This window comes from Manis pentadactyla, chromosome 8 (genome assembly GCF_030020395.1).
Source record: "Manis pentadactyla isolate mManPen7 chromosome 8, mManPen7.hap1, whole genome shotgun sequence".
NCBI classification, from domain to species: Eukaryota; Metazoa; Chordata; class Mammalia; order Pholidota; family Manidae; genus Manis; species Manis pentadactyla.
The window spans coordinates 14,554,099-14,577,265 of NC_080026.1; the positions used below are offsets into that span (position 1 = coordinate 14,554,099).

At 39.5% G+C, this 23,167-nt stretch overlaps 1 protein-coding gene and 1 long non-coding RNA gene across 3 annotated transcripts in view; one reads left to right on the forward strand and one right to left on the reverse strand.

Annotated features, from left to right (window-relative positions):
- The window catches only part of CCDC148 (coiled-coil domain containing 148), a 231,698-nt gene extending 217,685 nt beyond the window's left edge, over window positions 1–14,013 (forward strand). For both annotated transcript variants that reach the window (XM_057505559.1, XM_057505560.1), the window contains exons 13-15: window positions 6,015–6,132; window positions 8,194–8,331; window positions 11,951–14,013. In XM_057505559.1, coding sequence (XP_057361542.1) covers window positions 6,015–6,132; window positions 8,194–8,331; window positions 11,951–12,097 — 403 coding nt within the window. In that variant the 3' untranslated portion in view covers window positions 12,098–14,013. The remainder of the gene's footprint in view (window positions 1–6,014; window positions 6,133–8,193; window positions 8,332–11,950) is intronic.
- Window positions 1–14,091, reverse strand: part of LOC118911678 (uncharacterized) — a 97,007-nt gene extending 82,916 nt beyond the window's left edge. Inside the window, exon 1 of the long non-coding RNA XR_005024534.2 lies at window positions 13,980–14,091. This is a non-coding gene — a long non-coding RNA (uncharacterized LOC118911678). The remainder of the gene's footprint in view (window positions 1–13,979) is intronic.
- Window positions 14,092–23,167: the final 9,076 nt, after the last annotated feature.

A 23,167-nucleotide genomic window follows, 5' to 3' on the forward strand; every position in this document is an offset into this window, starting at 1 on the left:
CAATGCTTGAGCCCCATCATCAGATTCTGATGTAACTAGTCTGGTGTGGGGCCTCGGCATCAAGAAGTTGTCGAAAGTTCCCGTGATTCTAATGATAATCAGAGTTGAGAACCAGTGTTCAACAGAAGTATAAAGAAGGGGCTCTCTATCTTAGGACTTTTGCAGTAAGTGCAAAAATAATTAAGAACAGTTTTATTTATTTTACTAGGATATTTAGGCATGCTTATATATAACAAGCCTCAAAAAATGCAAGACTGAAAAGGGTGGGGATCTTTTTGTCTGGTTGTAATTTTTTTACTATTCTGAGTACCTGGGGCAGTGCTTGACAGATAACCAACATAGAGTTATTTAAGCACCTACTAACAGAATTAATAAATTAAAGAATAGAGTTCCAATAGGGACTTGCCTTTCTACCTCACAAAGGAACCAGGAAGTGCCCTGAGCAGGAAGAATAGTCTCTGTTTGGGGCTGGCGTTTGTTCACCAATTCCCTGTCCTGCAGATTCTCTATGAATCCTCTTTGTCCTTGCCCCTCGCCTCTCTGTGCCAGCATGTCACCGCCTTGTGTCAGGATTCACATTGTATTTGCAGCGTCTGGTCTCTGCTTATGCCTGGAGCCAGAATCCCCTGTGCTCTCCTTACCGATATTGTGAGAGCAGTTATGCCCTCCGACCTGAGCTCCGGAATAGCTTGTTTTCCTTTTCTCTGAGCTAGCCTCTGTCCCTGCCCTCTCCCTGTTCGCCACCTGTTGACAGGTGCTGACGCCTAGCCCACCTGTGTTGTGCTCCACATATTCTTCCCTGTTGGAGTGCCCTATGGCTAATGGAGGGGTTCTGTCTGCTTGCTGGGAAGAACAACTTTATGAGCAGGGTTAAGTCAAAAGCGGATTTCCCAGCAGGCAGAAGCAGGTAGCCCATGCTGCCGCCTCCTCCGGCAGGTGCCTGTTTCAAGATTCTTGTTCAACACCAAGCAAGCCACATGACCTATATACTAAGTAGCAAGTTTGTTTATAAACTGCCTTTCGTTCAGTAGGCCAAATTACTTTCTTGAACCATTTTGGGCAGAGTTCAATACCAGTTAGAATACCCTAATTAACACATGTCTTCATGTTGTTTTATTTACTGCTTAAGCTTTTTTAAAAAGATGTTGAACCTGCCACTATTAGCTATTCTTCAGAAGTCCTTTTAATCCCCTTGGTTGCTGTAGCTTCTTTTCAGACTCAAGTTACATGTGGCTCTGGATAGGAGAGGAGGGAGGTCAAGACTTTGTACTTAATATTTGCCCGGCTCTTACCGGTTTCACTGAAGCAAAGGGAGACTGTTACTAAAGTTCAACGTGTTTCTGAACCATCTGCATTTGTATCCTCATCTCTTAGAGTTCAGCACACACATAAAAAGTCTCCTAAATGATACAAAAATTCTCCATTTCTACATGAAACCTTCCTGTCCCTTCAAGTATACTCAGGCCTGGAGGCTTAAACAAAATCCTTTTAGATTATTGTTAATGCCGTGCCTGATTCTGCAGCAGCTGTTGCTTTTGAACATATGATGCTTCTCCTCCCCCAGGAGAAGTAGAAAATGCCTCTTTTGCAGCACTTTCAACCTTTGTAGATTCAGGAGCATAAAACAGACTGAGAGATGAACCTGCGATTCCTATTTGGGAATTCAGTGCACAACTTAAAGACTATTGAGTTTAGCCACTTCCTGACATTGACTTTCATAGCAGCAGTTTAATATGGAGAAAACCTGCTACCTCAAATGGCTCAAGGTATTTATGTGGAAAATTTTCCAAATGATTGACTTTACTGTGTTGCTATTTTCTTTCCCAGTGAATATATGAGGATTTGGCTTTCTCCCAGGAGTTTTTCTGCATCACTTCTCTTCAGGCAAAGAAATTTTTCTATCCAGGGTGGGAGAAGAAAAAGGCAACGAGAGTTTCCCCTTTTAAAGTGAATTATTATTTGAGTTTAAACCACAGCATCTGTAGAAATGAAGGACTTGAGTGTGTCACCTGCTTTCTTAAATTTTCCCATTGCAAATCGTCAAGGCGGCTTCAGTAATCCTGATCATTCCTTTGCGGCCACTGTGATCAGCTCTAAGCTTCCCCCACACCCCCTACCTCTCTCCTCCCCGTTTTCGTCAGTCTTAGTGAAGGCTGTCCGCCCTCCCGCCCTGGCTCCCCACCGCTCTTGCCGCCATCACCAGTGACCCTGTTGTTTACTCCGAAGATCACTGTGGATTCTAACGGATCTTTCTTCAGCACTGGGCATGGTTAATCCCATTTTCCTTAGCTTCTTTGGCACCACTTTTCCTAATTTTCCTAGATAGCTTCCTCTTCTTCTGTCCCTTTCTTAAATGTTCCCTTGGAAATCAATCCTAGGCCTGCTTCTCTTCTTACCCAGATACTCTTTTCCTGACTGCTACCACCTGCCCCATGACCCCAGCTCCCTGCTATTGATAAAGATTCCCCCTCAATTTCTTCAGCCCTGATCTTGCAAAGGCAGGGTACAAATTAAATGTAATTCCTTCTTTCCGCACTTCTCTAAGTTCTCCGTTTTAATGAGGGACCCCGTCATTCACTGTGTAAGAGAGAGACCATGACCCCTTCCTCTCTATCTCCTCTCTCATAAAATAAAAAATTCCTATTCTATTTTTTATATAAAATTTAACTCCATGTCATCTCCCTACCTCCTGCCAGTATCTTTCCCTCTTCTCTGGTTTACAAAATCAGCTTAATTCTGGGTAACCGGCTCTGGTCTTGCCGCCTGAAAATCCTCCCCCGTGTCCCAGGTCCCTGTTCACCACGTCTCCCTGACCAGCGCCCTCACGCCTGCCAAGTCCCCACGCTCCTCCTCGGGCCACAGCTGTTGGCACCCCTCGCCTAGCACTGTTCATTTTTGGTCTTTCCAGGTATTTTTTTCAGTTCTTCAAAAACATCATGCTCTCCGCTACGGGCCTTCACGTACTTTTTTTTTTTTTTTCTGCCTGGAACATTCTTTCAATTCTCTCCCCCTCTGGAGAATTTCTCTTCCTTTTCAGGTCTGAAATTGAGATCCCTCCTCTTGGATGCCCTCTTGAATGCCCCAAGTGTAGCAAAGGGGCCTTTCCTAAGAATGCTACCCCATTGTCCCAACAGAGCAAGATTCACCCTAAATCATAACTGGCTGGTCTGTGTATCCCCTTCAGATGGATGGTCCTGTGAGGACAGGAGTCCATCTCCTCTGTCAAATTTATATCTCCAGTGCCTGGCATGGTGACTGATGCAGAGCAAGTGCTCAATAAATAGCTGATAAATGAATGCAGGTGATCAAAAAATAGTGGAATGAATGAATGAGCAGGTTCAAGTAAACCCTGAACCTGCCTTTTTTACACACAGGTTGAAATGCTTCACTGTCATTTGCAATTCCTTCCTCACTAGTCCACCTCCCCTAATGGGATGACCGTGACTTTCCTACAATGCAGACACAACTTTGGTGCAGACAAAGCAACCTATATATCCCAAAGGAAGGAAAACTTTTCAGAGGTTCTGAGAATTAGCATATGGTGATTGTCGAATCCCAGGGTATCTCTTAATTGAACCTTCGCAGTAGTTGACTTAGCTTGTGCTCAGTGGTTAAACTGAGTCGAACCTCGTTAGAGAGGTTATGTCATGCCTTAGTGCAAAGGGAGAGAATGAGAAATACAGCTTCCATGACCCGGAGGTACAGGAGAGAGGGGGAGCTCTGTGGGCTGTGAGGCCTCGAATCCGTGTGTCTGGGGCTACTGACTCCTGAAGTGGAGGCAAGGTGAGAAGAGCCACACCCACAAGAGGAGTTTAGGATTCTCCTGAATCCTATTCTGCGTTTTGTACTCTACAAGCATCTGCTCCCCTCCTTTCCTCTCCCTGGACGGCTGCTGCTTTGCCAGCCTCAGGAGCCATCTGGGTTAAAGTTTTCCTCCCCAGAAGCAAATCTTCCTGCGGGAACCGTTTGACTGCTGGGCTCCACTGGGTGGCTCTTTCCCTCTGGTCATTCACTTACTCTGTTCCAGCCGCCCGAGCCCTTCCCTTCCCAGGGCTCTGACCAGGGAAGGCGAGTGAGGTGCCCAGGGGCAAAATTTAAGAAGCCGCCACTCTCATGCGCCAGCCCTGCACGTGGAGGAGCCCGAGTACTTCCCTTGGTGACCCCGTCCTGCTCCTCCTGCCACGGGGGGCCTGTCCCTGTGCAGCTGTCCCGCCTTCCGGCCCCTCAAATCCCAGTCCCTGAGACCCAGCCCAGAGGCTGCTCTTGCTGAATCCTACCAGCCTGTCTCACAGCCCAGAAAACCGTCCCTTCGCCTTTCTCCCCGTTCTCCCTGGGCCTTCCTTATGCCTCTCTGACAGCACTGTCCACCCATTTAGTTCTCAGGCTTGTCTGTCTGTCTCTGTGTTAAACTACAGACTTCTGAAGGTCAGCCTTCTCGGTGTGCTCACAATAGCTAGCACAGGGTTTGGAACACAATAGCTGTTCAGAAGTCAGTGAGGTGAGTGGCATAAATAAGGCTAGATGAATGTAGAGAAAATGGGAGTTCCTTGGCAAGGATCCTCACCTGACCCTGGTCTACTTACCCACCTGTGCACGTGCGATGCTCGCAGGCACATGCTTGCACAGTTGTGGGCAATGAGCTATTGTTGACTCTATATAAAGAGCTCCACCCAGTGCTCTGGGGAAGGCTCGTAGCAAGCAGACGTCCTGAGGTGGATGGGGTTCTAATGCTTGACCTTCCGCCATGAGAATAAAGCTGTGTGTAAACACTTTTGCCCTAAGAGTGGTCCATTGTCAGTCCACACTGTACTTGTCAGGGGCTGAAACCCTCAGGCGAGACACAAGAGAAAAACCTAGTGGTTAACTGAATGAGGGTGGAGGGTGCAAGGAGATGGGTGGGCATGGACCTGGGGCCAGTCTACTGGGTTTGACCTCTGGCTCTGCTACTGTGTGTGAGAACTTGGACAAGTTACATCACCAGTTTATCCCTCCATTTCTTTATCTTTAAAATGGGATCAATAACGCCACCCCAGCATAGGTTGGTTGTGAGGCCTCAATGAGCTAAAACATCAACAGCTCTTAGCACAAGATTTGCTGCATAGTGAACACCTCAGTAAATGTCAGGATCCAGAACAAGAAGGGTCTAGTGAAGACATAGCAGGTGTGCACACCAAGGGCAAAGCCCATTTGTGACTGATGTCATAAAGAAAGCTAAATCTAAGCCATCAATAATGGAAGATAGAGGCAATGGCCTCCTAGTCTCTGGAGAAGCTGGGTGCCTGTTTTTTTTTAAAGGTAAATCTCATCTCTAGTTCAGTAGAAGGGCTTCTCGGGCAAGAAGATGGTAAAGGAAGCTGCCTAAAAAGATAGCTTTTTTAGGAGGGCCAAATGAGCATGGGGATATTCAAACAGGTGTTTAAATGTGCCCCGTTTTAATATCTGAAGATTTTGAGGATGGAAATGCAATGCCAGAGGAAAGTCATGTTTTTGCTGCCATCTACAGTCAAAGTGCAATTTTCAAAGTTTGTTCGTACAAGCACCCATTCCCCCAGAAAGGGCATTCTTGACAAAGTGAGTGAGAGTATAGTTTGGTTTAAGTTCAAGTAACTGACATCATTTGGGCATATATTATAGGACTTTATTTACTATTCTTAAAGTACTTACACTTAATCAGTAATACAGCCTTTTTAGTATCTCAAATTGTGTTAAAGCTTATCAGACTACTAGCAAACTCAATGAGACTATTATTTGTTGGGTGAGATTAACTGCAGCTGTGGCAACCAAAGAAGGAAGTAGACAGATTGCATTTTACCCCATGTTTTCCTGCCCCATGACTGGTTGTTATTAGAATTACTGCAAAATGTATTTTATACAAGCATCTTTTATTGTTTGGATATAAAAACAACCCAAACAAGTAAAAACAATGTGAGGGCTGCTTTCTGCCCCTTTGCTCCCAGCCATATAACCTCCAGTATTATTAAATTTTCCCAACTTTCCTGTGCATTGTTTTAAAGGGTTAAATATAGGCAAGAATTACTGGAAAAGCGTTTGATGGAGAAAGAAGAAGTGGCTCTTCAAGAAGCACATGAAGAAGAAAACAGACAGAGGCGGCTAGAAGCCCTTAGGAAACAGGTGTTTTTAATTTGGAAATTTTCATGGGTGGTTTTGAAGTGCTCTTAACATTTTTAAGTGCACTTAATAACGTTATTCGGGCTTAGGTCAGGACATCTGCTATATAAAATGTAACGTTTCTAAATTGGGACACTGATCTTCATTCCTGTGAGCAATTAGATTTAGGTTGAACCAGTTCCAGTTTCTAGTATATTAAAAGAATTTTATCAGCACTTTTTAAAAAGCTCTCCCAAGATTTAATACACCCAGGCTAACTCTAGTTTATTAGCTGAATAGTATCCGTTTACAGCATTGGAACTTTGCATCTAGCCAAAGGATTTTACTCCCCTCAAAAAACCTGATGGAGCTTGAGCAAAATAACCCCCCTGGGGAGGAACCTCTGTTTGGAAACATCCCATAGTCAACAAACATGTTGAAAACCAGTTTTGTGGAGAAATAAAAGCCTCCCATTGCTTTGCCTATAAAAGTAGGTAAGAGTTTCTAAAGTAGATGGTAGATAGCAAGAGCAGGAATTTAAGAACTTGGGATTTTTCAGAATTTTTAACCTGGAAGTGAAATGAGTTCAACTCATAAACTCCAGAATCTTCATTGATGCCATCGCGCAGCTGAGATGAAACGGCTGTGTGGTTTCCCTTCTATGTCAGTAGAACCTCTGGCATCCTTCAAACCTGGTACAACCTGGTTCTCTACTTACTGGTAGAGGAAACTTAGATCTTAATCTCCCTAAGGTTCATTTCCTCCTCTGAAAAATGGAAATAATAAAAGTATCTGTCTCATAGATTTATAGTAATATGCATTCACATTTTAAAATATTTACTATGTATAAAACCCTCTTCCAAATGCTCTTAGGTTTTACTTAGTCTCTACAACAACCGTATGATGTAAATATTGTTAATACTTCTATTTTATGGAAAAGGAAACTGAGGGGGCACAGAGGTTCCCCAAAGTAACACAGCTACTAAATGTCAGACTGAACTCAAACCAAGAAAGTCTAATTAAATGACATAGTTTGGATGAAGTGTAAATGCATATAACTATTATATCATATTTGATAAACTATAGAAATAAATTCAAAGCATAGGAATGTAAGTCCTTAGATTCAACAAACATTTGACTTAATCATTAGAAAATTATTATATACCTGGTATTCTGGAGACAAAACTTAATGTCACTATTAGTAAATACATTCATTTTCAAATGTTATTTTGATAACTACAGAGTCCATATGATTATAATTCTTTCCATCTGTGAACCCTTTAAAAGAGGAAATATCTGTGTCAGTTATCTGTAATCAGTGTTTAGAACTCTAAGACATTTTGGCTAGGAAACCTATAGTAATTATGTTCAACCCCTGGTTATGTCATTACAGTTTCTAAATGGCATTAAAAATGCTATTTTCCTAATGCTAATTCTTGACTTTAGGAATTAACAGGCAGGTGTTACTAATGATGCATATAATTTACAAAATTAGTGGCTTTTCATTAGGATGCAGGTTTGAATGATTTCAGTGATCATAAAGGACAAAGGCATTTGGTTGAAAATGACTTGGCAGTTTTTCAGTAGAAGGGTACCATCCCTGGACATCTAGTTGCCTGGGACAGTGCAGATCCACTCATCTTGCCCAGTACCATCAATACACTCAACATTACCCATGAATGACATACTCTAGATTCAGCTTAATCAGATTTACCCTTCTAGAAAGCTTCATGGGGTTGCTACCATAACCATACATTGCCAGTGGCTAGAAATGAATGTTTTTTTTTTTTAATTTTGGTTACTTTCAAGGTGATTGAAGATGTAGGTTTTCTATGAAGGTTTCCTGTAACTTTGTATCAGAAAAAATTTTACCCAAATTTAACTTTAACTGTAATTATCCAACCATTAGCAAACAATTACAGATCATAGTCTTAATATTATGTTTTGTTTTCAAACCTTTGACTCCTTTGTGTATCTCTAGTATTGGCCTGGATTAATAGTCTTCTCTTCCCTCTTAGGTTTTATCTCTAGTAAACGTTCTTAACTTTATCTTGTTCCAAAGGCATTAACTTTTTCTTCTTTTAGGTTGCTATTGTTGCTCAGTTTGATCCTGTTAGAATGATGTCAGATACAATGGCATGGAAAGCGAGAATGGGTATAGGAACTGAAGAATTTATTCTTCAAAAGCCACTCTTCACATTGAATACATACAATGAACAGCAGGTAATTATGGAAATTATCATGATTGATACAAAAGCCATGATGATGATAAGAATTGTGGAAGTGTATGTTTTGGGTTACACATTTTCAATATTTACATTTGAATACTATTAGCATAATTTTTTACTTCTAAATGATAGCACATAATGATTGCATAATTCTTAATATTATAAAATAGCTGATAGGTGACCATAGAACAAAGTAGCTTATCTAAAAATGTTATCTGTCAATGAAAGATATTTTTTTAATTTAAAAAATAGCTTTACAAAATCTTACTTTAAAATTAGGTTAGTATTTTTTTATGTATTTATCACATTCAGAAATTGTTTCAATTCAGAACATAAATCCTATTAAAGAAACAACTGATGATACTGATAATACAAAGCAGAGGTAAGCTTTCAGAAATTAAAATGAACAGAAGATACTACATCAGAGCTATTGATAAAACATTTTCTGTAGAAAAAGTATTATAGGGTGATTTTACCATTTCTAGGAACTTTGGATTCGTTTTAGTCTGTTCCTAAAACTGAGAAGAGATTTTTAAGTTGTTTTTTTTTTCAGCTGGATGGAAGGGAACGAGGGAGGACAGTTGGATGAATGGCTATCACTGAAATTAAGGGAGAAAATAGTTGTTAATTTTACAAATCTAAGGAGAGAAGCTAAATTCTTATTTACATAAAAAGCAGAAAACTTCGTTCACCCACTGACAAATGGAGCGTGCCTCTACCGTGTGCTACCTACTTTGCTAGGTAGTAAAGGGATGAACAATTCATAAACTGGGCAAACATTAATGGAACACATTCTTTATCTAGCACTGTGCAGGGTGCCAGGTTCCCTCCTGAACAAAATACACTTGCCCTGTGCGGAGGAAGTGGCAGGTGAACTGGGTTGGGAAGGAAAGAGCATTTATGGGAATAATGCTGTCAAGTTGAGATACCTTCACAATGGAGGTCTAAGGGCTGTTGCGGCAAGGGGCAGGACATGAGCTGTAACCCTGATGGGGACGTCAGAGAAAGTGGCAAAAGGGAACTAAGCTATGTCTTATTGGAGGATTTTTGGCAGCAGTAACAATTCATTCCAGATGATTTAAGCTAAAAATAAAACAGGTTGGAGGCAGGAGGTGTGCATAGGGAGAGGAATTAATTGTAAGGATGCAAGGTTCTCTCCAGAAGCCAGAGTGGGGAGGGCACCTGCAGCTTGTGGAGAATTGAAGTCAGAAACTGGAAAGCTCTCAGGGTACCTGGGCTGAGGAAAGAAGGCTTTCATCAAGCAGAAGAGGAGGGAAAAGAGGCCCTTATTGGTGTGTTTTCAGTGTAAAGTACATGGCAAGGTGGGTCCAGGGAGATGAGATTGGAAACATAGATTAGGGTCAGACTATGGAAAGTGTAGTAGGTCTTGCTTACTAAGACCATTTGGCCTTTATCCTGTGAGCAGAGGCATGACTTTGAAGCTGGTAAATTATAAAATCAGATTAATGTTGTAGCAACATGTTCTGAATGGCAGATGGGTGGGGGTGGCGGGTGGGGTCAGATCCTTTGTAAAACTGTGGAGCCCTCAGAAGTTGCAGAAGGGCAGGAATGGCTCTGGCTGACAGGACTGGGGATATAATGAAAGTGAGGATGATTCTAAGCTAGGCAGCGAGTGCTACTGAGAAGAGCCTGCATGTTGGACTCAAATAACATTCACTATTTACTGGTTGTGTGAACTTCTGAAAGCTATTAACATCTTTATGTCTTGTTTACTTATCTGTAAAATAATAATTTGCAAGGTTCTTATGAAGATTAGAATAATAAATGTCAATTGCCTAAAATATTGTCTGGCACCTAGTAGTAGTAATTCAGTAAATTATAATCATTACACGTTGCTGCCTTTAACCATGTAAGAACACAAGGAAAGAACAGACTTAGGGAGACAATTTGTGCATGTCTTGTTTAGGGGTGAAGATAGCTAGCACATTTCTGAGTAACTGGCTGCCTCTGGGGAGGGGAATTGAGGAAATGGAGGTCAGCATTCTAGAGAAATCTCCATTTCACTTGCTATCTGTTAAAAACTAGAATAATGAAAACATTTTAAACCTCACAACCCTGGAGCTCAGAAGAGGGGAAAATCTGGAGATAATTAAGGTGATGACAGTACACAGGTGGACCATAAGTCCTTGGAAGTGGTTGTGACCAGGGAAACCCCTGGAGGAGGAAAGGGGAAAACTAGGTCTAAGGCTCAAATATGTTGCTTCTCAGACAGAAGTCCCCATATTGTTCCTGACTTCCGCACATCAGTGCCCCTCGTCTGGGTACCTGACCAGTTGCCGAGTTCTACTGATTCTTCCCTTCATAGTGTTTGACAGTTATCTCTCCTTGCTACCAGTCAGGTTTAGGCATTTATTACTTCATGTCTAGACAATTGTGGAAGACTCCTAACCACTCTCCCTGTCTCCTTAGTTTATCCTGAACTTACAATCAGATAGAGCTTCTTATGAAGTGACAGTGAAAACAAACTTTCATGCTGAAAACAGAAACACAACCTCAGTAGCTCCCTAGACCCCTTAGCATTTAAAATCCAAGTCCCAGCCTTAGAAGTATCCTTTCTCAGTGTTTCCCAATGGTACCCGGTGGTCTCGCCAGCCACCCTGATCCCACATTGACCTGTATCACCTCTAGTTTGCATGTGCCTTCCTTTCATGCTCAGTCTCTTTTCCTCCTTGCTCTGCTTTATAATAAGTTGGGCTTTATAGTGAGACCATCTTGGTCTCACCAGCACCAGCAGATGTGCCTCTAGGTTCCTCTACTCTTTCAGCAACAGTCGCATGTTGCCACGAACAGCAGTTACCTGTGCGCATTCTTATTACGTCTATTAATTTAAGAGCTCCTTGAGGGGGAGAGACAACAGCTTTTATCCCATCCTCTAGGGGGACTTCAAGTCCATGTAAAATGTGACATTAGCTGAAATCCATATGTGGCTACCTTCTTATTGCAAATCTGTTGATATTTAATATTCACAGAAGGAGGGGAAGAGGAATAAGTTCCAATCAGCTATAAATGAAAACAGAAATGGAACTACTCACATGTTTAATCCCACTTAGAGTCAGATTGATGGAAGCATTTTCTAGTTCTGCTTGAAATGGAAATCTGGCCTTTGGAAGAAAATTATTGATTTTTTTTTTAAGTAGCAGCCAAGTGTTTAAACTTAATTTACATAATGCCCGATAATGGAGAACTTAAAATGTCTGTTTAAAGACAGATAGATGGACAAGTTTGTGGTTTAGATTTATTTTAAGGAATGATTGTATTTTAAAATTCCAAGTATCAATTAAAAATGAATCAGTAATAATACTGAAAGTAAGCTTTTTTCACCCCATCTTTTAATAATTTTAATATGTTGTATTTTGACTAACATAGTATGCAATATTCTATACATCTTATGTTGGAAGCCACTGATATACTGGAAAGTGATAATGACAAAAAGGTTTGAACATTTTTCAATAAACAACCAGAATACAGTCTCTGTATACACCAAGTTTATTATAAGCAGGTCATCTGTATGGTAGGGGCAAATTATTCAGCTTGGGGAAAAATGGAATTAAGTGATGAATTTTACTTTAGTTCAATTAATTTTGTTTCTACAGATAATTTCTGACCCTAGACTTCGTTTTGAGTTAGCACTCCGAGAAGCTGGACTTCATAAAGCATTTTATGCCAAAGAGGTATTACCAAAAATCAATCCCCTGAAACCTCCACGAAAGGACATGGAGTCTACTGTATTTAAAATCTAGAGGTCATTCTCAAATCCTATGATATGTAAACAAGATTTTTCTTTGAATACATTTATATGGATAACAAAATTACTACTTTCTAACAATTTTAAAAATATCAGACAAGAAATCATAGCACATGTTAAAACAACTTTGCCTTTCTTTTATGATTCTTGGAATTTCACACACTGTTTCCTGTATCTTTGTTATGTCTGTGAGTACTAAGTTTTCTAAGACTATGGAACTTAATTATGACATGCATGGTATATATATTATCATTTAGTAAATTGTGTTTTGGAGGTTGCATTCTACATGAAAAGAGCTCAAAATAACCATTTGTGAGAATTATTTCTGCTACCTGCTAACATACATTTCTTCTTATTTCAGAATTTGACTTTTTAATTATGGAAGCTTCATTATCATTAATACTTCTATTATTTCTTGATTATTGTAAGAAGAGGCTTAACCTTTCTCTAAATTTAGAAACCAATTTGGTATAGCATGTTTACTGCAAACCAGTCATCCAAACAATTTCATTTTGCAAATGAGCCCATAAAATAAATTAGAAATTAGAAATACATTTCAGTCATGGGTATATCGGTTTGGTCTTGGAAAAAATGTATTTGTATGGTTGTTTAGAAGAAATATTTTTAAAATTCATAATATTTAAAATACCATCAAGCATTCCAAACTGCCTATTAAATATCTAGATGGTTGTATAGAAAAGGAATGTTTCAAATAAAATGTTTCAAATAAAATTCAGGCATAAGTTGTCGACTATTCCTAAAGATTGGTTATTTAATCATAGTAGCAAGTCAGTATTGTTGAAAGTTGCCTTTATTACTGTTAAGATGACTCCCCCCATATTTGCTCTCTATTACAACTGCCTGCCGTTTCCCACCCACGTCCAGCCTAGGGATTGCAGTCTCCAAGCAGTCACTGGAATAATGTAAAGAAAAGACAAAAACTGGTGGAATATTGGTTTCATGATTGTCCCCAACATGATGGGACTAAATACATGTCCAACTCATCAGAATGGCCCTTTGCCAAAGATTCTCTGAGCAAAACCCCTTATCTAGACTCCAAAATTCAATTTGCCATGATGCCATTTCGGCAGCATCATATCATAACATGAAAGAAGGAAACTTTAACAAAACCCATGGCGTGGTGAGCACTGGGTCTCCCCTGAGGGTGGCTCCCGTGGTCACTGTGCTTTCATGGGCCGTCAGTCTGCCCTATGGGACGCCTCAGACCATAAGCCGAGACAGCCCTGCTCCGTCACAGCCCAGCGTCTGTAAGCAGCCAGACGCTAATAGTTCTCCTTCCCGGCATCAGAATCACTGCTGTCTAGGGGAGCGCACTCAGATCCCCGCTGAATAGCATCCCTGTTACATTGTTACACTTCTACAACAGTCAGGTGGCTGGTGCTGCCCAGCAGGAGGAAGCGGCCCTGTCCTGAGAACTGTACAGAGTTGTGGTGGTGAAAACGTTACTTAAGATGTGGGCAGCAGCCTAGTTGTATGCTGTGCCCACACTCAGACCCAAATAATTTTTATTTCTTTTAAAACTAGTATTATGGGTTACCCTTCACTGGGCACAAATTGTGTGCTCAGCACTGTGTACGTGTTTTACATATAATATCGTATTTGGCCATTATTTTACAGATAAGGAAATAGGTTCAGAAAAGTAAAAGAATATGCCCTGAAATCCAAATGGCTAATAAACTTAAGAAAAGATGGAAATACCAATTAAAGTCCCCAATTAAAGTCCCCAATGAAATACCAAGTATGTGCCCACCAGATTGGCCACAATACAACTACTATAACAGTACCAAATGACGGTACAGAGCGATGAGGAGCACCCACTGGTCTGGGGAATGTAAGCTGGAAAAGTGTGGACTTACCTGCTCAGGCTGAAACTGCTCGTACAGTTTGAGCCAGGAATTCTCCTAGATATGTGCCCGTGAGAAGACCCTGCATATGTGTGTAAGGAGACGGAATTCTAATCTCTCAAAGGAATACAAACCAATGTTTATCAGTGGTAAAATGGACATGAAAATTGTGGTTTATTCATATCTGGAATTGTATACAGAAGTGAAAAAAATTCAGCACGGACATAACAGTGAAAGGAGCCAGATGCAAAAGTGTACATACTGTGCTGTGTTTCAGTTATCTTAAGTGCAAAAACAGACAACTAACCTGTGTTGTTTAAGGATACATAATAGGTGGTGAAACAACAGAAGAAAACAAGAAAATGATTAACACTAAAATCAAGGTAATGATTACCTCTCAGGGATAGAGAGGCAGATGTGGGTGGGACCTTCCAACTTACTGGAAATGTTTTGCTGCTTAACGAGGGTAGTGATTATGTGTTTCTAATTATTCTTTCAAGTGTATGTATTTTATATACTGTTATATCTCAATGCTATAAATTCCCAATAAACTGGAAAATTACAAAAATTATTAAAAGTATAATTTCTTAGTATATGAATGTATCAGCAATAATCTTTCTAGCCAGTTTCTGATTAAATGTCCCAAACTTACAGGAATTCTGAGCTAGCAAGGCCAGTGTCTGCCTGGGGATCTTATTTACCCTGAAATCAGACAGGATCCCTTTGATTTTCCCTCCTACTTCCCCACCCCCAGTCCTGTGCTGTTTCACGTAGATTTGTGCCAGTCTAGTTTGTCAGGCAGGCTTAAAAAGAAAGAAAAGAGTATGTACCTAATAGGAATAAGCACTGGACCATGAAATTTGATTTCATTTATTCATGAGTGTGTATATAGTGGGTCACAACCAAAATGTATTTCTTAATGAGTAGTGATCCAAAAAAAATTGGAAACCACCATCCTCAGTCCCATGGTTAATAAATGGTACAGCCTGATTCAACTCCACATCTTTAACGGTGATGGGCTCACCCCAGACTGAATGGAAATCATCCGTGTAAGATGGGAAGTCCCTTATGTCCCCACCACCAAATGTGCAATTACACCTAAATCCACATTTACCTTTTGCTTCCTCTAACAGAGGGAGCAGCTCTCTGAAGACTGATCTTTCCATGTGTATTTTAGGTTCAAACCCTCTCAACTCAGCAAGAATTTCTTATTTTTGGTTATGCTTTTTCTTGCCTACATCTTCAGGCATATGGGCTCAAGTAAATCTCACCTTAAAAATCAATCTCCCTCAGCCCCCACATTCTCCTCCAACTACCAGGCCATTTCTCTGCTTCTCTTCTTACGTAAACTTCCTGAAAGAGTTGTCTGTAGCTATTTGATGCTGCCTGCTCTCTCTTTCCAGTTTCTGTCATTCATTCTGATTTAGCTCCGCCCTCACCCTCCACTGACAGAGCCCTTAGCAAGGCCACCAATCTTGACCAGCTTGATGACCACTTGCAGTCTACTGCCCCCTCATGGCAGCCTCTAACTCAGTTGATGACTACGCCATTAGAACATGCTCCTCTCTCAGCTCTGTGACAGCGATCTGCTAAACGTCCAGCTGCTTGAGGCGCTGCCGAATCTCCTTTGCTGACTGTTCCATCTCTACTGATCTTGAAGTGTGGTAGAGCTCTGGGCTAGACCTTTTAGCTCTTTATTGCTGAATCACCCAAGGGAAGATCCTTAAGCACCATACTTTAGCTTTAGTTTTTAAATTATGTCTTTTAATCTATGGGCCTCCCCCTGCATCCTTTTTTTTCCCCTTGAAATTATTTGTTGAAGAAACAAATTTATGTGTAGAATTTCCTATGTTGGATTTTGCTGACTGTGTTCTCTTGGTGCAGTTTAATGTTTCTCTGTTCTCTGTGTTTGCTATAAATTGGTATTTGGATTTAGAGCCTTTATCAGATATCAATTCAGGTTCTTTTCTTTTTGCTCAAGACTATTTAATTGTGCTGTGTGTTTTCTCATGAGGATACATACATTACCTGTTTGGACCTTTTAAAAAAATTTAGTTACCATTAGTTCTCAATGCCTCGATCCATTAATTAAGTATGAATTGCATGGTAGAAATACTATAATTCAATCACTTCTTCCTTTATTAGCTGGAAACCTTATACATAGAAAAAACTTCCCTCTTGTGGTATTTGGTCATATAATATAGGTAAGCTAAATGTTTCTTTTCTTATCTCAACTTACCAGTTTTCAAAATAATGAACTATTTTCTTATCCTTTAAAAGTGATCAGTTTTGTATGTTTATGAAACCATGGATTTAAATGTATTTGAAGTTTCAGTTTATTGAAGTATTCTCCTTACTGCTACCCAAACGATCCTTTCCTTGCCCAATGGAAGACTTTTTTCAGTGGCTTCAGGTTCTTCTAAGACAACCTGTTAAGCTTGATAACTTCCTTGCTATTCCAGTTACCTATTGCTTTGTAACAAAACAATGGTTCAAAGCTACAAGGTTTTACCATCTCTCATGTTCTGTGGGTTGACTGGGTTGCACTGTATGGTTCTTGCTTGGAGCCTGTATTAATTATCAATCATGGCTGTAACAAATTACCACAGATTTAGTGGTTTAAACAATACAAATTTATTATCTTATTTTTCTGAGGGTCAAAGTCAGAATTGGGTCCCCCTGGGCTAAGATCAAGATGTTGGCTAGGCTGCCTTCCCGTCTAGACACTGTAGAACATCTGTTCCCTTGCCTTTTCTAGCTTCTAAAGGCTGCCGGCATTCCTTCTCTCAGGGCCCCTTTCCTTTCTCTTCAAAACCAGCAACGGCATGTCTTGTGCCCATACCTGGCATCATTTCATATTCCTCCTCTGCCTCCCTGTTCCACTGTCAAGGGTCCTTGTGATTACGCTGGGCCTACTGCTAATCCATGATGATCTCCCTAATTCAAGGTCAGCTAATTAACAACCTTAATTCTATATGCGGCCTTACTTCCCTTTTGCCGTGTAACATAACGTGTTTGCAGGTTCTGGGGATTAGGAACATGGCCATCTTTGGGAAGCCATTTTTTTGCCTATCACAGGGTCTTTTCGATGCTTACAGTCAGATGTGAAGTGAAGTTGTAGTCCTCTGCGGGCTGGCGTGGCCTGGTGGCCGAGAGGACTCGCAAGGCTGGTAGGCGGTGCTGTTCGTCATCTGGGAGCTCATCTGAGTTATTTAACTGGACCACCTACGTGTGACTTCTCCATACAGCTTGGGTTTCTTATAGACTGGTGGCTGGGTTTCTAGATGGCACTTACTAAGAGCAAACATTTTTTAAGAGACAGAAAGTATAAGATGCCAGTTAAGATCTACTGCTGGAACTAGTGGTATTTTTTCCTCCATATTCTATTCATTGAAGTAATTAGGAGGGTTGGGAAATAAGCTCCACTTCTTGATGGAGTATGACAATGACAAGGTCACACTGTAGAAGAGTATGTGAAATGGGAGAGATTTTTTTCATCCATCTTTGGAAATCTGTCACATTTATCTCACATGACAAGATGTTCTAGGCTCATTTTAAACATTTCCTTCCCTGACCTGGAGTCAGCCTTTGCTCTAAGAAGCCCTGGTTCTTTTAGGTAGAAAACGATATTTCAAGACCAAAATTTGCTAAAGCTTCTCAATGCTACTGGGTTAGTCTCCATTTCTAAGCCCTTTTTGAGTATGGCTAAAAAAATATACACACTGTATGTCTATGTATTTATCTCTGTATATCTACACATACACACATGCACACATGTATATCCACAAACATACATATACACAAAATACATACAATATATGTGTACATATTTTATTCGTTCTGTTACTTCTAATTCAAATTTTATAGGGTTCTCCTTGATATCTTCTAGTTTACATTTGTATTTTCTTTTTTCCTCACTGAAAATCTTGGTGTTCAATGACATAAGAATGTTGCTCTGGCTAGAACTTCCAATACCATACTTTATAGAAGTGGAGAAAATGGGCATCTTTGTCTTACCCCTGATCTTAGGAGAAAAAGCTATCAGTCTTTGTCCATTGAGTATGATATTAGCTGTAGGTTTTTCCTTTACGCATTCTTAATTATGTTGGGGGAGTTTCCATCTATTCTTAGTTTGTTGAATGTTTTTATCATAAAAGGGCATTGGATTTTGTCACATCTCTTCTCTGCATCAATTCAGATGATCATATTTTTCTTCCTTCACTCTGGGAATGTGCTGTATTATATAGATTAATTTTCATATGTTGAACCAACTTTGCATTTCAGGAATAAATCCCACTTGTTAATGGTGTATAATCCTTTTAATATGATACTGAATTCAGTTTGCTAGTACTTTGTTGAAGATAACATCAATATTCTTGAAGAATACGGTCTTATTTTAGAAGTAGTGTGGCTCAAGATAGTTCTAACTTCATAGCTCTACAATTCTCTTGTTTTTATTTTACCTTTTTTCTATTAATATTAGCTTCTATTTTACTTAGGGCCTTATCTGTTGTATTTTTCATTCATTTGTTCCTTCTAGTATAGTGTGTAGTGGAATTGCTGGATGGTATGATAATTCTGTGTTTAATTTTTGAGGAGCTACCATACTGTTTTCCATAGTGGCTGTACCATTTTATATTCTCAGCAGCAATGCACAAGGATTCTAATTTCTCCACATCCTCTCTAGCACTTTTTATTTTCTGTGTGTTTTTTTAAAACAGCTATCTTAATGGGTATGGAATTTCCCTAATGATTACTGGCGTTGAATATCTTTTTATGTGCTCATTGGTCATTTGTATATCTTTTAGAGAATTGTCTATTCAAGTTCTTTGCCCATTTTTGAACTGCATTATTTGTTATTGTTGAATTGTAAATGATATTTATATATTCTAGAAAGTAATCTCTTATCAGATAAATTATTTACAAATATTTTCTTTGTAGATGATATTTTTATATTCTAGATATTAATCTCTTATCAGATAAATTATTTACAAATATTTTCTTCCATTCCATGAGTTGGTATTTCACTTTCATTTCTGAATTTTTTTTATTTATAAACTTTTATTTATATTGTCACCTAATTTCTGAGTTTTCCTAATTTTGGTTAATGTCCTTTCATACTTTGTATCATTTCATATTTTTTTAAACTTTTAGATTATAATTTTTAATCTATTTGTGTAATGTCTGTCTGGTATTCATTCCTTATCTGTAGGGATGTTATTCTGCTTCTAAATCTGTTTTTTCATGATATCATTGAGAACTGATTCTTTTTGTTGTGCATTTATATTTGAAATGAGTTTTCCTGAACTTTTAGAAGTAGTGTGGCTCAAGATAATTCTAACTTCATGGCTCTACAATTCTCTTGTTCAAAAAATATGGCAGCTTATTTTCTGGAGGTAAGTCCTCCTCTACTTTCCCTGGGCCTGTTATTTCCTTTGACTGCTGTTCCTATGCTGCTCAGTTTGGATTATTTTCGAAGTATTTTCTTGCCGTTGTGGGGCTTAATCCTAGAAGTCAGTTTTGGCTAGTCTGAGAATTCATGGGGCCCACCGTCTCTGGCCCCCTCAGACATTACTGTAAACACTTTGTACTCATTCATTAGAGAGAGTATAAAACCTTTCTAAGTTTTATCTGAAGTTGCCAGTGGGGTTTCTTTTGTTTCTTAGGATTCTCAAGCCCATCCGATGTCCCTTGCATTCCTCCGTCCTACAGTGATGTTGGTACAGTCATGTGCAGATGTCAATGGCTATTCCCTCCCAGTCATATTTTGTAGTGTGCAGAAACACCTTGTCACCTACTATTGAAGGTTATTCTCATGTATTTTTTATCTTGTTTCCTGTTTTTTCTGTTTCATTCATAGGCTGATTTGAGGAGATTAAAAAATCATTTCACTTCTTCCCAGAATTCCTCCAAACTGAACTCTTGAACCTACTGCCTTTTACATTAAACATGCTCCCGGGTCCAAGCCCACCCCATCTCAGGAATGGCACCACCACCCATCACATTATACAAACTTGAAATCTGGGAGTTATTTATGATGCCCACCCCTACCACTTGGAATATTGAATCTACTGAAATCTGTTGACTTTTTAGCTTCTACATTGCAACGATATGGCCCATGGAGTATATTTACTATGCTTTGTGGCTTCCCAGCAGCACAATTCTTGCATGTGGGGAATACTCCATCTTATGCATCCTTCTTCCAAAGCAGAAGATAGATTCTCAATTCCCCCAGTCTTTCATGGCATATTCTTTGACAATTAAATACACCTATTTGGGATTTCATTCATGAGAGAGCTCTGTGAGAAAGCCAGAATCCATTTTCCGGCAAGAGTGACAGTGGAGGCTTTCCGCTTTGGGGGATAGTGGTTGCATGGCTTTTAGTATGTAGCATTCAGGGTAGCGGGTGCAGGCAAGGTGACTGGGACTAGCAGAGCAGAATGGGGCTTCAGGGAAGCAGCCTCCTGGTGAGGGTCGAACATCTTCCCCAGTTGGGACTTGAACTCAGACTCTGGCCTTCCCAGAAGTTCTAGGAACTACCCAACACCTGTTCATAAACTGGTTCCCTTTTAAACTATCTTACGTGGGTTTGTTGTTTGTTACTATGGATTCAGTGATATGTTGGTCTTTTGTTTGTTCCTCTAAGGCACCAACCACAGCCTCAGGGCCCCTGTTGACAGCCCCTCCACCTCCGTAGTCCGTCCTCCCAATTACCATTTCTCCTCTCTTCAGAAAGCAGGAAGAGAAGAACATTTCAGGTTGTTTTTTCTAATATCAGCTGAAATGCTGAGTACTGTTTTCACAGCAATGATTTCTACTCTATGAAGGGGCCAACTAAAAATTGCTTTCTCTCTTCTCAGATTGCTCAGCCCATTTTCCCATATCTAAAGTTCTGTATAGTATTTTTAAAAAGCATGAGGAGGGTGGGGCTTCTGATACTGGTCATATATTTGTTTTATTATGGGTTTTCTTTCTCTTGGGTTTTCTTTTGCCCTCATTTAGACAGCTCCATCATCTCAGCTATGCCAGGTTTTAAGTCTAGGACACTGAGATAAAATGTGAAGTCACTTTGAAAGTAGAAGGCATTTTTTTTTTAAGGAAACTTGGGAAAATTGGAGAAAATTTTTAAGACCAAGACTTTGCCTTGGGAAATTATGAGGAGAATCTAAGATACACACTTTTTAAGAGCTCAGTCAAATCCCAGAAATGATGAAGTTTGATCTAAGGAGAAAAAAAAGATCTGAGAATTCTACTGTTTCTGACATCTGATCAATTTGTTGTGGAAAAATGGTGTATATTTGCCATGCATTTGAGGATGAACACTTACTAGATTACTGCTGGGTACTAAAGAGGACCTGAGGGAAAGCTTTCAGGAACTTAGGCATTGAGCATTTAGGAACAATGAATATTTCACTTTGAGACTCAGTGTGGGACTGAATTATAACAGAATCCACAAGCGGCATGACCTCGTACTGAATCAAATCTCAATCCCTAGGGAGGAATATAGCATCACCTCTTCCTATTTTTGTCATATTTTTAAAATTTCTGGGAAGAGGTTTTCTAACCTCTATAGCAATTTCTCTTTTTATACTTACAAGTGCTCACATTCTTTTTCTTCCCTGCCTTCAACAGTATTTGAGTCTAAGTTTTTTCATTGCTTTTCCTGATTCAGGAAAAGCATGCTTTAATGTCACTGTAGGCCTTGTTGATTTTACCAAATCCTTTTTTTCCCCTGAGAGAACGTATGATTTTGTATGTGGGAATGTAAGTGTGGAGAAAGAGTAGTCGCATTATTTTCCCTCTATTTCACATGTTTTTCCAGACGCATCAATATTACTTAGCACCACATATGCTGAAACCTCCTAATATTTATAAATCATTTCAAAAAGAAATTTGCCTACATTTCTTTAGACATTTTATAAATATTGTATTAATCTGAAATGCATACCTTCACAGTAAATTTAAAACAAAGGCTGCAAAAAATGCCTTCTTACTATTGAAATATGAACATACTTAGTTTGGGAAGATAAATAAAAGTGACATTTATTTTTGAACTTCCTAACTTAAGATAAAACATTATTTGGAAGTGAGAATAATTGACTTGCTAAAGGAAATCCAGCACAGTGCACATGAATGTATTGTCCACATGGGTTAGGGCCTGTTATCTTAAAAGATCCAGATAATGTGAAGAGACTATTTTTTCATCCCTGTTGTTATGGCTGTGTGACATAATTACTTAAAATGGGCTTAAAAGACCAGCAAAAGCCTCAGAACTTCTTTATTTGTATGTTTTTAGATAATTTGCTTCCCACCCCCACACCCCACTTTCTCAGTCCAAATGTATGGTTTAAATCAACTTAATAAATATTTGCTGAAATTATAGCATAAGATAAAGCAAAATCTCTCCAACCATTAAAAAGAATGAGGATTATGGTGGTGGCTGCAAAACTCTGTGAATATTCCAAAACCCACTGAACTATACACTTTAAATGGGTGATTTTATGGTGTGTGAATTAAATTTCAATAAAGCTACTAAAAAAAAAATAAGGACAGTTACACGGGCTGATATGAAAAAAGAATCAAGATTCATCACATAGTTGGACATGGAGCAACAACAGAAGTATGCATATTGAACGATCCTATTTATGTAAGAAAAAGAATACCCATTTCTGGAATGGTGTATAAGAAACCACGAGCAGCTGTCACTTTGGGGTAACAGGAGTGTGAAGTTAGGGGAGATGTGACCAAGGAAATTTTACTTTTCCTTATAGCCCTCTCTACTATTTTAATATTTCCATAAGCTTGTGTGATTTTTGTAATAACTTTTACAGCTGAATATTTTAAGTGGTCCTGTGTATCAGATGCTGGGGAATCTAATGGTTCCAGAACATGCATAAACCATCCTCTGTGATGGGCAACACCCAGCCAGCGTGCGGTGGGTAGGACTCTCAGGAAAGGTTTTTTTTCGCTCAATGGCTGGATGGATTGATGGATGGGTGAACTGTATGGGTTTTGTCTTTATATGGGATACTCAGCTAAGAAGTAATTATAGTAGCAACCCTGGATAAGGATAAATACACGGGGAAGAAAGATGCAGTTTAAAGTAAATCCCATCTCCTCCTCAGGCATGCTAAGAATATGGCTATGGCTGAGGAGATAAGTCATCTCATATAATTACAAAAAAATATAAGTAAAAGGCA